We start from the raw sequence: 13,028 nt of genomic DNA on the forward strand, positions 1-13,028 counted from the left end.
AAGTGGAAATTCACTATACAATTGAAAAATATTAGTGGTGCCTGAGTGACTCAGTGAGTTGAGCATCTGACTCTTGACTTTGGCTCAGGTCATGATCCCAGGGTTGTGGGGTCAAGCCCTGCTTCAGGGGCTGAGTGTGGAGCCTGCTTAAGATCCTCTCTCTCTCTCTCTCTCTCTCTCTCTCCTCCCGCCCTCTCCTCTCCTCCACTTATGCACACTTTCTCTCTCTCTCTAAAAGAAAAAAAAAAGAAGAATATGATTATTTCTGAGACCAAATTCCTAGCTAGAACATGAAGGTTGATAACCATAATAGTGTGTTCTAGACAGCAGGCTGTGGGAAACTGTTGTATTCTTTTTTTTTTTTTTTAATGTTCATTTATTTTTGAGAGAGTGAGCATGAGCAGGGGAGGTACAGAGAGAGAGGGGAACAGAGGATCCAAAGCAGGCTTGACTTGGATCTGACAACAGAGAGCCTGATGTGAGACTTGAACTCACGAAGAACTGAGAACTGGGAGATCCTGACCTGAGCCAAGGTCAGACACTTGACTGACTGAGCCACCCAAGTGCCCCAGGAAATTTTGCATTCTTTAGTTCCATGTGGTCTGTCAGAAAGAGTACTTGGCTGAGAACTAGGTTGGTCTGGGTTCTAGGTCCGGTGTTTCCACTACTGGCGTGATAACCTTCCTAGTGTCCTTCCTACTTTTTTTTTTTTTTTTTTTTTTTTTTTTTGCAAAAATTAGGAGATTGTATTGGATGATCTTTAAGGGTCCTCAATATATCACAAATAATTGGTGGCAAAATGACTCATATAAAACTTTGGAACGGAAAAGTAATTTTTCACAGAAGGCATAATGCCTGCATTTGCTTGCAGTCATTAGGTTGATTTGTTTAACTGTCTCCCCAGGCGGATATTCTGTACTATGTACGGATTTGGTGAGAGGAAATGGACCCATTACAATGTGGAAGCCAAGGTTTCATAAAGCCAATGACAAAGTAGATCATGGAGTTTCCTATTTAGAGCCATGCAGTATATCCATACAGTTTAGTCTGGGAACTTTTATGTGCCTTCAGTGTGAGCTGGGCTTAATCAGAACATTTAAGTTGCAGTGGGCTGGACTTAATCAGAATATTTAAGCGCAAGTGTTGCTTCTGTCCCTTACTAGCTGGGTGACCAGGGCAAATGCCTTAACTGTCTTCATGCTCTATTTCTCAATCTCACAATTGTAGATTATGTCAGTTTAGTAGGGATTCTGTTAAAAGGATAAACATGGTAATATTCTTAGAATAGCTTTATACATGAAAAAGTGTTTTATACAGCAAGGACTCTGACGTTCAAAAGGTAAGTCATCTGGAAGTATAGCATTGTCTGTTTTTACCCATCTTAATGAAGGAAACTGGTAAACAAAATAATCAAAGCCCATGGGTATTGAAAAAAAAAATAAGGGAAAAAAAGAAATAATTGGCTTTAAAACCTGGACAAGAACCAGAAATGGAAGTTGGAGTTTTGAATGTTGACACTTGGAGCAAGAGATTTGTCAGGAGACCAGGGCTTCAGCTTGGTTATTATCTGGTCCCCAGATTCAATACCCTGGGCCTTAATAAATGAAGTTAGGATCTTTAGGGATATGCATGTGGGCATGGTCGAATAATTCTCAAATGACACTGTGTGACCTTAAGGCATAATCATCACACTCAAGAATAAAGTTGAGTTTGGGTTAAATTAACTCTAGCAAAGAGAACTCAGATAATAACAGGAAAGAAAGACTCAGCACACATCTCAATAAAGGATACCAGTTCCCAAATACCGGGGTTTAGAGATATTTTCTTGTTTCGTGCATTGGCGCAACTCATGTTTCAGAATGCACAGTTTTAGTTTCTTTTTCCTCTTTCTCATGTCTTACAAAGCCATAGTATCTTGATTAATTTAATCTTCAGATTCTTGATACCTTGGAAAAATATATATGCTATCTTTCCTAATGGTAAAATAATTGTATTAGCTCCTCGTGGCAGTCCTGGTGTTCTTCTCCAGTTCTTATCCTAGGAAATTCTAGTTCACCTCCTCACATGCTCCAGTGCCACACCTGGGAAGGCTGGGTCCTTTACCCCAGGTTGTAATCCACTCCCCCCAAGTCCCTCACAGCACATATATCACTGTTAGCCTTTGTTGCATCAGATCGTGGTGGTTTGTTAGTATGTTTGCTGCCCCTTCTAGACTGTGAGCTACTTAGAGAGAACAACATGTCTTTTCCATCTTTAGGTTCCAAGATCTCATATACTCCCTGATGGTGGGTATGGGATGAAATTAGAAGAGAGGTGGGAGGTACTCGGTGCCTGAATTCCTGATTCAGATTTTGAGCCACCTCTCTTTTCTGAATTGCATGTTTGTTTATTTTTAAATCTTTTTTAAATTTTTTGCAAATATCTTCTCAGTGTCTTTACACAGTAGATGTATGTTTAAAAGACTGAGCCAAGAAAAGTAAGTCTTATGATGATTATTCATTTCTTCTCTTTTCTTGCTTCCTATCTTTCTCCACTGCTCCATTCCTTCATTTCTCTCATCTTTCGTCTCTTATCTGTAGTAAATAAAAATATTCATAGTCTTAAAAACGCAGCAATGAATTATAATCTATTCCTGATTATATGCTGGCATAAATATGTAATATGTAAAATGGTACAAATATGTAAAATATGTAGACAAGTCTCCCATACGATACAATTCCAAATAATTTATGTGGATACTCCCGCACAGTTGGGGGAGCATGACTCCCTACTCTTTATGTGTGGGCTGACTGTGGTGACTGCCTTCCAAAGAATACGGTATGGAAAGGGAGAACGGAGAGTAAGTTTATATTGGAGAAACCTGACCAATACTATCCCTGCCATGAGATGGAAGTCAACATCAATAGCGAAGTCATGTTGATAGTATGTACCCTTGATGTGATGTGATGAGAATGACACTTTGTGTCTTTAAAAAAACCCCATAACTCCTTGTCTAAGCATCAAATTCAATTTGAAGGACATTCTACAAAATACCTGACCAGGACATCTCAAACTGCCATGGTTATCAAAAATAAGGAAAGTGTAAGAAACTCACAGCCAAGAAGGACCTAAAGAGACATGATGGTTGAATGTAGTATGGTATCCTTGATGGAATCCTTGAACAGAAAAAAGGACATGATGTTAAAGAAAAAATAAGGCAATCCGAATAAAGCATGAGCTTTAGTTAGTAATAAGGTGTCAATGTTGGTTATTGAGTTACGACAAATGTACTATAGTAATGTTAACAACGGGGGAAATTGAGTGCACACATTCAGTCTTACCTAATGTACATATTCCCCAGTTACTTCCTATTGTGTTACCATGGCTACTGCCTTCATAGCAATGACTGCAGTCTGTCATGATCTTTTTTGTTTACTGGCTGTCTCTCCCATTAGATTGTAAACTTCACGAGGGCGAAGATCTTCTCTCCTCACTCACTGTTGCATTCCCACTATGTTGCAGGTTGCCACACATAGCAGATGTTCAGTAAACAGCCATGGAATGAATGAAGGGAAGAATTATTGACAGGTCTTCCCAAGACTCGAAGGATCATTGCAACTGGAGCAGAACTAACTCATTACATTACATTATAAATCATACTTCATGCTTTCTCTAAAGAGAGGTAATAGGGGAAGCACCTTGATATCCAGGCTCCATTTCTCTCTCCCTCTCCCCATTTTCCTTTTTCCTTCCTGCTTGCTTTCTTTCTTTCTTTCTTTCTTTCTTTCTTTCTTTCTTTCCTTCTTTTGTTCTTTCTTTCTTTCCTTCTTTTGTTCTTTCTTTCTTTCTTTCTTTCTTTCTTTCTTTCTTTCTTTCAATAGAAAGAATAGCCTGGAGTTTCTTCTTGGAAGGTGGGTAAGTAAGGGTGCTGACATACATTTGTTCCTGCTGGAAAGTTCGTCACTTCTTTTCATCTCTTAATTAAGTCAACTGGAAGAAATGCAAATGATCACAGACGTATACCAAAGGAGACTCAGACTTTCTTTACCGAGAGGTCACTGAAGCAGAAGAACCTAACTACCAAGGTCAAAGAACATCTTTGTGCACAGCTGGTGGCTTCCCCCTTCCTGGGATCCCTGAAAGCAAGGACAGGACACAGAGGCTGGGAAATCTGAAAAGTCAGTCATGAAAGAATAGTTGAATGGTAGGCTCTGGGTGTACTGTGTGATCCCACATGTTTCATGAAAAGCAGTGGTGGATGTCCTTAGTCATCCACTGAGGACAGTACTTTACATGTTCTGTGTTAGTCTTTGGAGTATTTCTGTGCTTTGATTGGTGTGTTCAGTTTCTTCCAATAGGCTATTTACCCTGTAGTTCTCCACATAATTAAAACAAATGTTTATTTATTTATTTTTGAGAGAGAGAGGGAGAGAGAGAGCAGAGGAGAGGTAGAGAGAGAGGGAGACAGAGGATCCAAAGCTGCCTCCATGCTGTCAGTGCAGAGAGCCTGATTTAGGGCTTGAATTCATGAACCTTGAGATCATGACCTGAGCTGAAGTTGGACACTTAACTGACTGAGCCACCCAGGTGCTCCTCCAGATAATTTTTTTTGAGTGCCACCCATTCACTGTGGCAAGTCTTGTGAGATATTAGAAGACATAAGGGGCATAGTGTCTGCCATCAATGAGGTCAGCATCTGACTTGGGAGATAAAACACAAGGACGTGAAATGTGAGGTCCAGTGTGAGACTGACCTTTGAAAGGGATGTTATCATGAAGGAGGGAGGGACAAGAAGAGTCACATAAAGCTTCACAGTGGAGGCAAAGACTTAGCTGGCCCTGAAAGGATGACTGTAAATTAATGATTAATAAATTTATTCAATATTTTCGGGATTTCTAGGCACCAAGGGAACAGAGGTAGTTTCTTCCTCCAAAGAGGTCACAGTGTACTTGAGGAAGAGAAATAAGGGTGCTACGGGGTTACAGATGTTGTGATGGAGTTATACACAAGGTACAAAAAGAACGAGGGGGACGGTGTGGTCACTTGTCCTGGTGTGTGGGGTGGTTGTGGTCAGGAAAGCCATTTTAGGTGAAGTGTTGCTGAGCAGAACAGCTCAACACAAAACACATCTCTTTTAAAGATATGTCAGGGTTGTCTGGGTGGCTCAGTTGGTTGATCATCTGACTTCGTCTCAGGCCATGATCTCATAGTTTGTGGGTTCAAGCCCCATATCGGACTCGGTGCTGACAGCTCAGAGCTTCAGATTCTGTGTCTCCCTCTCTCTGCCCCTTCCCCCCACCTCTCTCTCTCTCAAAAATAAATAAAACATAAAAAAAATTAAAAAGAATAAATAAAAGATATGTCCTAGAAAAAATGGTGGTATACCACTTAGGTATTTTTTTTATGCTTATTTATTTATTTTGGGGAGAGAGCACGAGCAGGGGAGGGGCAGAGAGAGAGAGGGAGAGAGAGAATCCCAGGCGGGCTCCATACTATCCACACAGAGTCCGACTTGGGGCCTGATCTCACGAACCATGAGATCATGACTTGAGCTGAAATTAAGAGTTAGATGCTCAACCTACTGAGCCACCCAGGTGCTCCTGGGTTATTCAGTCTTAATTCATTTCTTGAGGGAGTGCATCTGATTGGTGGAAACTAAATACATCATCCTACGTTGCTAGAGAGTCTGGGAGTTTTTAGCTTTCTAGGTCCTGAACTATGTGAAGACTCACCAGATGGTGGTTGAAACAGACTGTGTGTGTACCATGTTGCCAAATTCTCCATTAGCTGCACACTGACTTTGAATGGCAAAGGCTTAGTACCATACACTGGTTAGGAGGGCTGTCTAACTGGACTGGCAAATTAAAGATCAGAAAGTTGTCCCACACTAGTCAAACACAAGATTCAAGTTTTTAGTTTATAATTAACACACACACACACACACACACACACACACACACACACACACACACAACGTAGCCAGTTACCTGCTGTCCTACTGCTATCATGCTCATATCTTTCATTTTATTTTTTTTACATATTTATTTTTTATTGAGATATAATTGACATATAATGTCATATTAGTGTCAGGTGTACAACATAATATTTGATGTTTGTATGTATTGCAAAATGATCACCACAACAAGCCTAGTTAACATCCATCACCATGGTTACAATTTTTTTTCTTGGGATGGGACCTTTTCAGATCTTGTCTCTTAGCGACTATCAAATGTACAACACAGTATTGTTAACTATGGTCGCCACGTTGCACACTACATCCCCAAGATTTATTTATTTCATAAGTGGAAGTTTGTACCTTTTGACCCCCTTCACCCATTTTGCCCATCCCCATCCTCTACCTCTGGCAACAGCTAGTATGTTCTCTGTATCTATGAGTTCAGTCTTTTATTTGTAAAACTCTGGAACTCTTCATGAATTTGCACACCATCCTTGTGCCGGCTCCTTGCCCATCTCAGTATTGTTCCATTTTAGCACACGTGCCATGAAGCGAGCACTCATTTCTTTTAAATAAAAAGAAAGTCACATGGCAACATCTGAGTTTTGAAACCACATTTGGGAGGGTGTGTTTCCCAAGTCAGAGGCCCACAGAATCCCAGCATTCAGACTTTCTGTCCTGCTTGGGAGAAGACAAGGGTTAACTGCTGTCCCATTTGGTCATGCCCACATTGTTCATTTTCACATGCTGATTGAGAAGCAGCTAAAAATCGATTACCATTGGGGTAGGAAAGTGGCCTGTCCAAAGTGAGCAGAAATGGCCTGAGTATTGATAGACATGAACAGAAAGTGGGAAAATTAAGGAATCAGAGTTAGTGCTTATAGATATCCTAGTATTAACTAGTTTAATCCTTTCATTTTCTAGATACTGAGACCAAAGCTTGCAGGATGAAAGTGACTTTCTCAGTTTATAGCTCCTAGAACCATGTCTCCATGTTTCCTGGATCTCAGTCCCATGATCCTCCTTCCAGAGAAGCATGCTAGATGATCTGGTGCCCTGTCCACTCCCTGCTGCCCGTTGTGATAACTCCTGACTCCTCTCATCTTTTCATGGCCCCACAGGTTCCTCAGATATCCTGATTTCCTCTGTCAGCACTATCCCCATGTTTTCTAGTGTCTTGTGACTCAACATTTCTTCATTACCCTCCTTCCTCTGTTCTGAACAGTGCAACACTGTAAAAGGATGACAAGAAAAATGAGGGTCTGTTTGGGATTTTCTTCCAGGTGTAATTGCAAAGGATGCCTGTCCATTTGGCTCTTTATTGGAATAAAGAGGATATGCATCAATACCATCCAGTCTACAGCAAGTGAAAGTTATAGATTCTCAAAATTTTATATGAGTGATGAAAGTTTAAAAATACCCTTGCTAAAACTGGGTTAAATATAGCAAAATATATGATCTTCTTTTTTTTTTTAAGTTTATTTATTTATTTTGAGAGAGAGAGAGAGACAATCCCAAGCAGGCTCTGCACTGCCAGCATAGAGCCCCATGCAGGGTTCAAACTCATGAACTGTGAGATCATGTCCTGAGCCGAAATCAAGAGTCAGACGTTCAACTGACTGAGCCACTCAGGTGCCCCATGATCTTCTTTTAATAGGCAATAATAATTTCTACTTACTTCTCTCAGATGGGTATTTTGTAGTTCCCATTTTTATTTTTTATTATCTGGAAGTCTTAGGGAATATAGGATTTATAGATATAGAATCAAATAAGGCATTCAAAAATAAGTATTAGCAATAAATGTTTCAAAAAAGTTTATAATAAGAATGTATAAGGGCACCTGGGTAGCTCAGTTGTCCAGCTCTTGATTTCAGCTCAGGTCATGATCTCATGGTCCATGGGACTGAGCTCTGCATTGGGCTCTGTGCTGACAGTGTGGAGCCTGCTTGGGATTCTCTCTCTCCCTCTCTCTCTCTCTCTGTCTCTTCCCTGCTTGTGTGTGCATGCTCTCTCTCTCTCTCTCTCTCTCTCTCTCAAAATAAACATAAAAAAAGAATGTGCATTTATCAGTAACATTTAAAAAAATCTGAAAACCAGAGGGGCGCCTGGGTGGCTTAGTCGGTTAAGCATCTGACTTCAGCTCAGGTCATGATCTCACAGTCCGTGAGTTCGAGCCCCACATCGGGCTCTGTGCTGACAGCTCAGAGCCTGGAGCCTGCTTCAAATTCTGTGTCTCCCTCTCTCTCTGCCCCTCCCCTGCTCATGCTCTGTCTCTCTCTGTCTCAAAAATAAATAAAAATATTTTAAAAAAATCTGAAAACCAGAAAAAAAAGATCTCCAAAAGAAGTCCTGTTCAATTCCACAAATATTTATGGAGTACCATCACTGTGAAGGGAGCAGCGAAGGATACAAATGGTAGAAAAAGGCTAGAATACAATCCCTTTGTATAAAGAACATAACAGTTTTTATGAGCGGTAACCACCCTCCCTAGATGTAATTTATCTCTTGATAGTAAATCAGCTGAGTCTAATAAATGCTATCCACTCTACTAGATGCTGAGAATTCAAGATTAAAGGCATATTCTTCATCCCCAAGGCACTCACAACTACTGAAATGTTTCTTTTCCCATTCAGATGAAGCTACAGAAATAAAAAAATTTATAAACTACCAGTGGATTTCAAAACAATAAGATAACCATCTCATTGCGAATCCCTAGTAAAATTCTGGAAATGCATGATTGATTAGATAATCTGTAGGTGTGAAAAGCCTGGTGATGTAAAGGCCCATATGCAGTGACCCAAGATAAATCATGCCAAATGCACTTCATTTTTAACATAAGGCGTCTAAATGTTTAGATTTATACCAGTGCTGTAGTGTATTTTGATTGTATGAAGAGATTTGATAGGATTCCCATATCTTTCTTGAAGATATAGTTTATTATAGACCAGATGGTGCATTGGTTATTTTTTTTAAGAATTTTTAAAAATTTTTAAAATTTATTTTGAGAGAGGGAGAAGAGTGTAAGTGGGCAAGGGGCAGAGAGAGGGAGAGAGAGAGAATCCCAAGCAGGCTGTGTGCTGTCAGCAGAGCTTGATGCAAGGCTTGATCTCAATCTGTGAGATCATGACCTGAGTCGAGATCAAGAGTTGGACACTCAACCAACTGAGCCACACAGATGTCCCTGAATTGGTTATTTTTTGATGCAAAATATATCATTTCAAACTCAACGACTTAAAATTTATCACTCATTTTATTTGCCCATATTTCTGTGGGTCAGCATTTTAAGCCAGTTCAGCTGGGCAGTTCTTCTGGTGGGTTCCAATAACGTGACTGCAGTCATCTGGTGGATCCACTGGGGTTGGTCTAGGGAACCTCCTTGGTGGCTTATCTCTGGGTGTCATCCTAGCCCTGACTTCTTCATATGTCAGGTTCAGGGCAGAAAGGGAAGACAGACATCAAAGGGCAAGTGTAAGCCTCTGTTTGCAATATATTTGCTGATGTCCCATTGGCTAAAGCAAGTCACATAGCCATAGGGGCACGAGGGCCTCTCAGGGGCATGGATTCAGGGAGGGGAGATCCACTAGGAGGGTCATAACTGTGACAATGTGCCACTGATGGTATTAACTGAGCATATTTCTATCCAGTTGGACAACAATTCCCAAAGAGGAGGACTACCATAGGTGCTTATTTATCATGTTCTATTCTAGATATCGGTTAATGATTTCGACAAAGGAAATGAAATATAATTGTAATTTTGACCATGACATAAAACTAGATGAATAATATAATTCCTGAAGATAACTTTGGTAGTTTGGATCTCTTGGACTAAACCAATAAAAAAATCAATATATTAGTGTTAAATGAGAAGTCCTACACATATGTTAGTAAAATAAATTGTGGTCAGGCAGTATTGAAAGGCATATGAAACAATATGGAGATTTTATTTGATACCAAATTTATGAGAGGTTACAGTGATCAAGAGCAATTGATAGAAACATAGTTCACAGGTCATGGAAAATAACAGTTCCGCAGAACAAAATATTCTCAGTGGATTGTGTTCATTTCTGGGTGAAAATTTGTAGAAGGACATGGAACGAGGGAAAATTAGAAGGTGACTGGTGTGAGAGCATACAAATATGATCTCCTGGAGAGAAAACCGATGGAGTATTTGCTCTACAGAGAAGAGAGCTAAAGACTTAAAAGAAGACACAAAATCCATCCTAATACTTAGAAGAACTGTCAAGGAGAAGAAAGCTCTAGAGGGTAAAAACAGGATCAGTGGGAGGAAGTTGTTTGTAGATGGACTTTAGCTCAAACGAATGTGTGGTACTGTAACAAGTTGTCCAACAAGAATGTGGTGTCTTACAAGTTAATGATCTCTCTCCTTGGAAGCTCAAGCAGAGTCTGGAACACTGAGATGCTATAGAAGGGATTCTGGTGGAGTCCGCGATTCAACGAGGCTCACTCTCTCCCTTTCCCATATTTTCACTTATTAAATTAAGTAGCATTTTCCTTCATTACTATCCTTTTTATTGCTGGGGTGATCTTTAAAAGTTATGAGAGTTATGAGTTTTCTTTTTGGTTAATACAACAAAACCATATTAAAAAAAAAGTCCCCCTTCCTTTGGCCAACTGCAAAACCTCCTCTTTTTCTTTTCTTTTCTTTTCTTTTCTTTTCTTTTCTTTTCTTTTCTTTTCTTTTCTTTTCTTCTCTTCTCTTCTCTTCTCTTTTCTCTTTTCTTTTCTTCTCTTTTCTTTTCTTTTCTTCTTTTTTTGGCATTCAGGGCCAGCTTGGCCAATATTGTGTGAAGATAGCTTAGTCTTTAGATTTCTATTAACAATTTTTTTTAATTTTTAATTTTTTAGAGAGAGAGAGAGAGTAGAAGCAGGGGAAAGGAGCAGAGGGAGAAAGAGAGAATCTGAAGCAGGCTCTATGCTCAGCATGGAGCCCGATGCAGGGCTCAATCCCATGACCCTGGGATCATGACCTGAGCTGAAGTCGAGAGTCAGAGGCTCAACCAACTGAGCCACTGAGCCAGGCGGCCTGTCTTTAGATTTTTTAAATACCTGTGTTCTCATCCTGGGTATGTCTTTTGTTAGCCATTTTGGTTTCCTTTTCTAAAAAACTGAGGACAGTGGTACTTACTATGGGCTAAGTGAGATAACCCATGTAAAGTGCCTAGTATATAAAGTCCAATAAATGTTGATGTTCTTCCATCAATGCCCAGGACATGCTGCCCTCCATGACACAGCTTTATTTCAATTACACAGTAGTATTCTTCTCCTCTGGTGATCCTAGAATAGTGGGCCATATCTCAGTTTGCGAGGACATTCTTGGCTCATGCATGCTGTCACAGCATAATTATTAATAGCATCCCGTTTTGCCCTCAAGTGTCCAATTTTGACAAGTCATGGGATCATCCTACCTAGAACTTCCTCAGCGCCTTCTGTAGGGCATCTTTCAGTTCCTTGTTCCGCATACTGTAGATCAAAGGGTTTAAAATGGGAGTGATGAAGGTGTAGACCACGGACACCACCCGGCCCATCTCAGGAGAGTAGCTGGAACTGGGAGACAAGTATATAAAGCTGGTGCAGCCATACTGCAGGAGGACCACTAAGATGTGCGAGGAGCAGGTGGAGAAGGCTCGGTGGCGCCCTTCTGTTGACCGGATCCGTAAAATGGCTGCCACGATGAAGACGTAGGAGATGGAGATTAATGAGAGTGGGACGCTTAGGATGATGAAGCTGACGATGTACAGGGCAGTCTTGTGAATGTGTGTGTCCGCACAGGCCAGGCGCATGACAGCAGGCATGTCACAGTAGAAGTGGTAGATCTCATTGTTGTTGCAGAATGGGAGACGGAAGATCAAAATAGTCAGTGGCAGCGACAGCAGGAACCCCAGCACCAGGGACCCTACCACCAGCTCCACACACAAGGGCCAGCTCATGACGTGGGTGTATCGTAGAGGGTAGCAGATTGCTACAAACCGGTCATAAGCCATGACCGCAAGCAGGACACAATCAGCTCCACCCAGGAAGACAAAGAAAAACATTTGGGTCCCACAGCCAGGGATGGAAACAGGAGTCCTGCCCATTGAAAGAAGGTTCGCCAAGGCCAGTGGGGCAATGGAAGATGTATAGAAGATTTCCAGAACTGCCAGGTTCGCCAGGAAAAAGTACATGGGGATGTGGAGGGAGTGGTTGATCTGGACAATGACTGCAATTGTGGTGTTTCCACTGAGGCTGATCAGGTACATCGTCAGGAAGGCCACAAAAATCCCTACTTGTACCTTAGGATCAGCTGAGAATGTACGAAAGAAGAATTGTATCTTTGCAGTTTTATTTATTTCTTCCGTGGGTAGTGTGCTGGATCTAGAAAAAGGAAAGATGACATGTGTCTCTAGGTACCTCACATTTAATGTGACGCAGTCACATTCCCCTGTTTAATGTTAGAGCACTTTCTGAGGGACCTCAGTGGTTATGGGCACCCTTTCATTTCAGAGCAAATCGTGGAATATTATAATTTACACATATGCCACTCCTCTCATTTCCTCCTCTACCCTGAAGAGGAGGACTGAGAGATCCTCCATGGTGGCGATTTTGATGCTCTTTGCTTTGATTCTGGTGCCTAGCACCATGCCTGATACAGGAAGCTTTCCAAGAAGTATTTACTGAATGAATGAATGAGTAAAGTCAGCTTAAAGTTCAAAGTTACAAAATGGATAAAATAGGGTATTATCTCATCATGGGAAACTCAAAACAAAAACGTTTTAGGAAAGTTTAATTGGATGTAGGTTATAATTTAAAGAGAATTGTGGTCCTGGTGTGCTGTGATATTACAGCACACACTGTAATTTAGCTCGACACCTAGAAACATTGATTCAGGCTGCTTTCTCTCCTTTATTCAATTTGTTCCTAAATGCTGATAGTTTGTCCTTCAAAAATTTCTCATATCTATTGCTTTGGTCCTTTTCTACTGCCCCAGTCATTTCTATCCATTGTTATCTTACATTTGGGTTCTTGTGATAGCCTCCTATCTAATCTCCCATTTTCCTTCCTCTTCCCGTTATCATCCATCCTGTTCTCCATTATC

General features: G+C 40.8%; 1 protein-coding gene, 1 non-coding gene and 1 pseudogene across 2 annotated transcripts; all 3 read right to left on the minus strand.

Moving 5' to 3' along the window:
• The window catches only part of LOC115526436, a 32,542-nt pseudogene extending 21,503 nt beyond the window's left edge, over positions 1-11,039 (minus strand).
• Positions 6,393-6,494, minus strand: LOC115526610. The gene has a single exon (XR_003972665.1). It is a non-coding gene; the product is annotated as a U6 spliceosomal RNA (small nuclear RNA).
• Positions 11,040-11,361: 322 nt separating the features above from the next.
• Positions 11,362-12,525, minus strand: LOC115526438 (olfactory receptor 10V1). The gene is made up of 2 exons (XM_030333826.1): positions 12,464-12,525; positions 11,362-12,307 (listed from the first exon to the last, which is right to left on the minus strand). Exons 1-2 carry the CDS (start codon positions 12,523-12,525, stop codon positions 11,362-11,364), a joined length of 1,008 nt encoding a protein of 335 aa, XP_030189686.1.
• Positions 12,526-13,028: the final 503 nt, after the last annotated feature.

This window comes from Lynx canadensis, chromosome D1 (genome assembly GCF_007474595.2).
Source record: "Lynx canadensis isolate LIC74 chromosome D1, mLynCan4.pri.v2, whole genome shotgun sequence".
Taxonomy (NCBI): Eukaryota; Metazoa; Chordata; class Mammalia; order Carnivora; family Felidae; genus Lynx; species Lynx canadensis.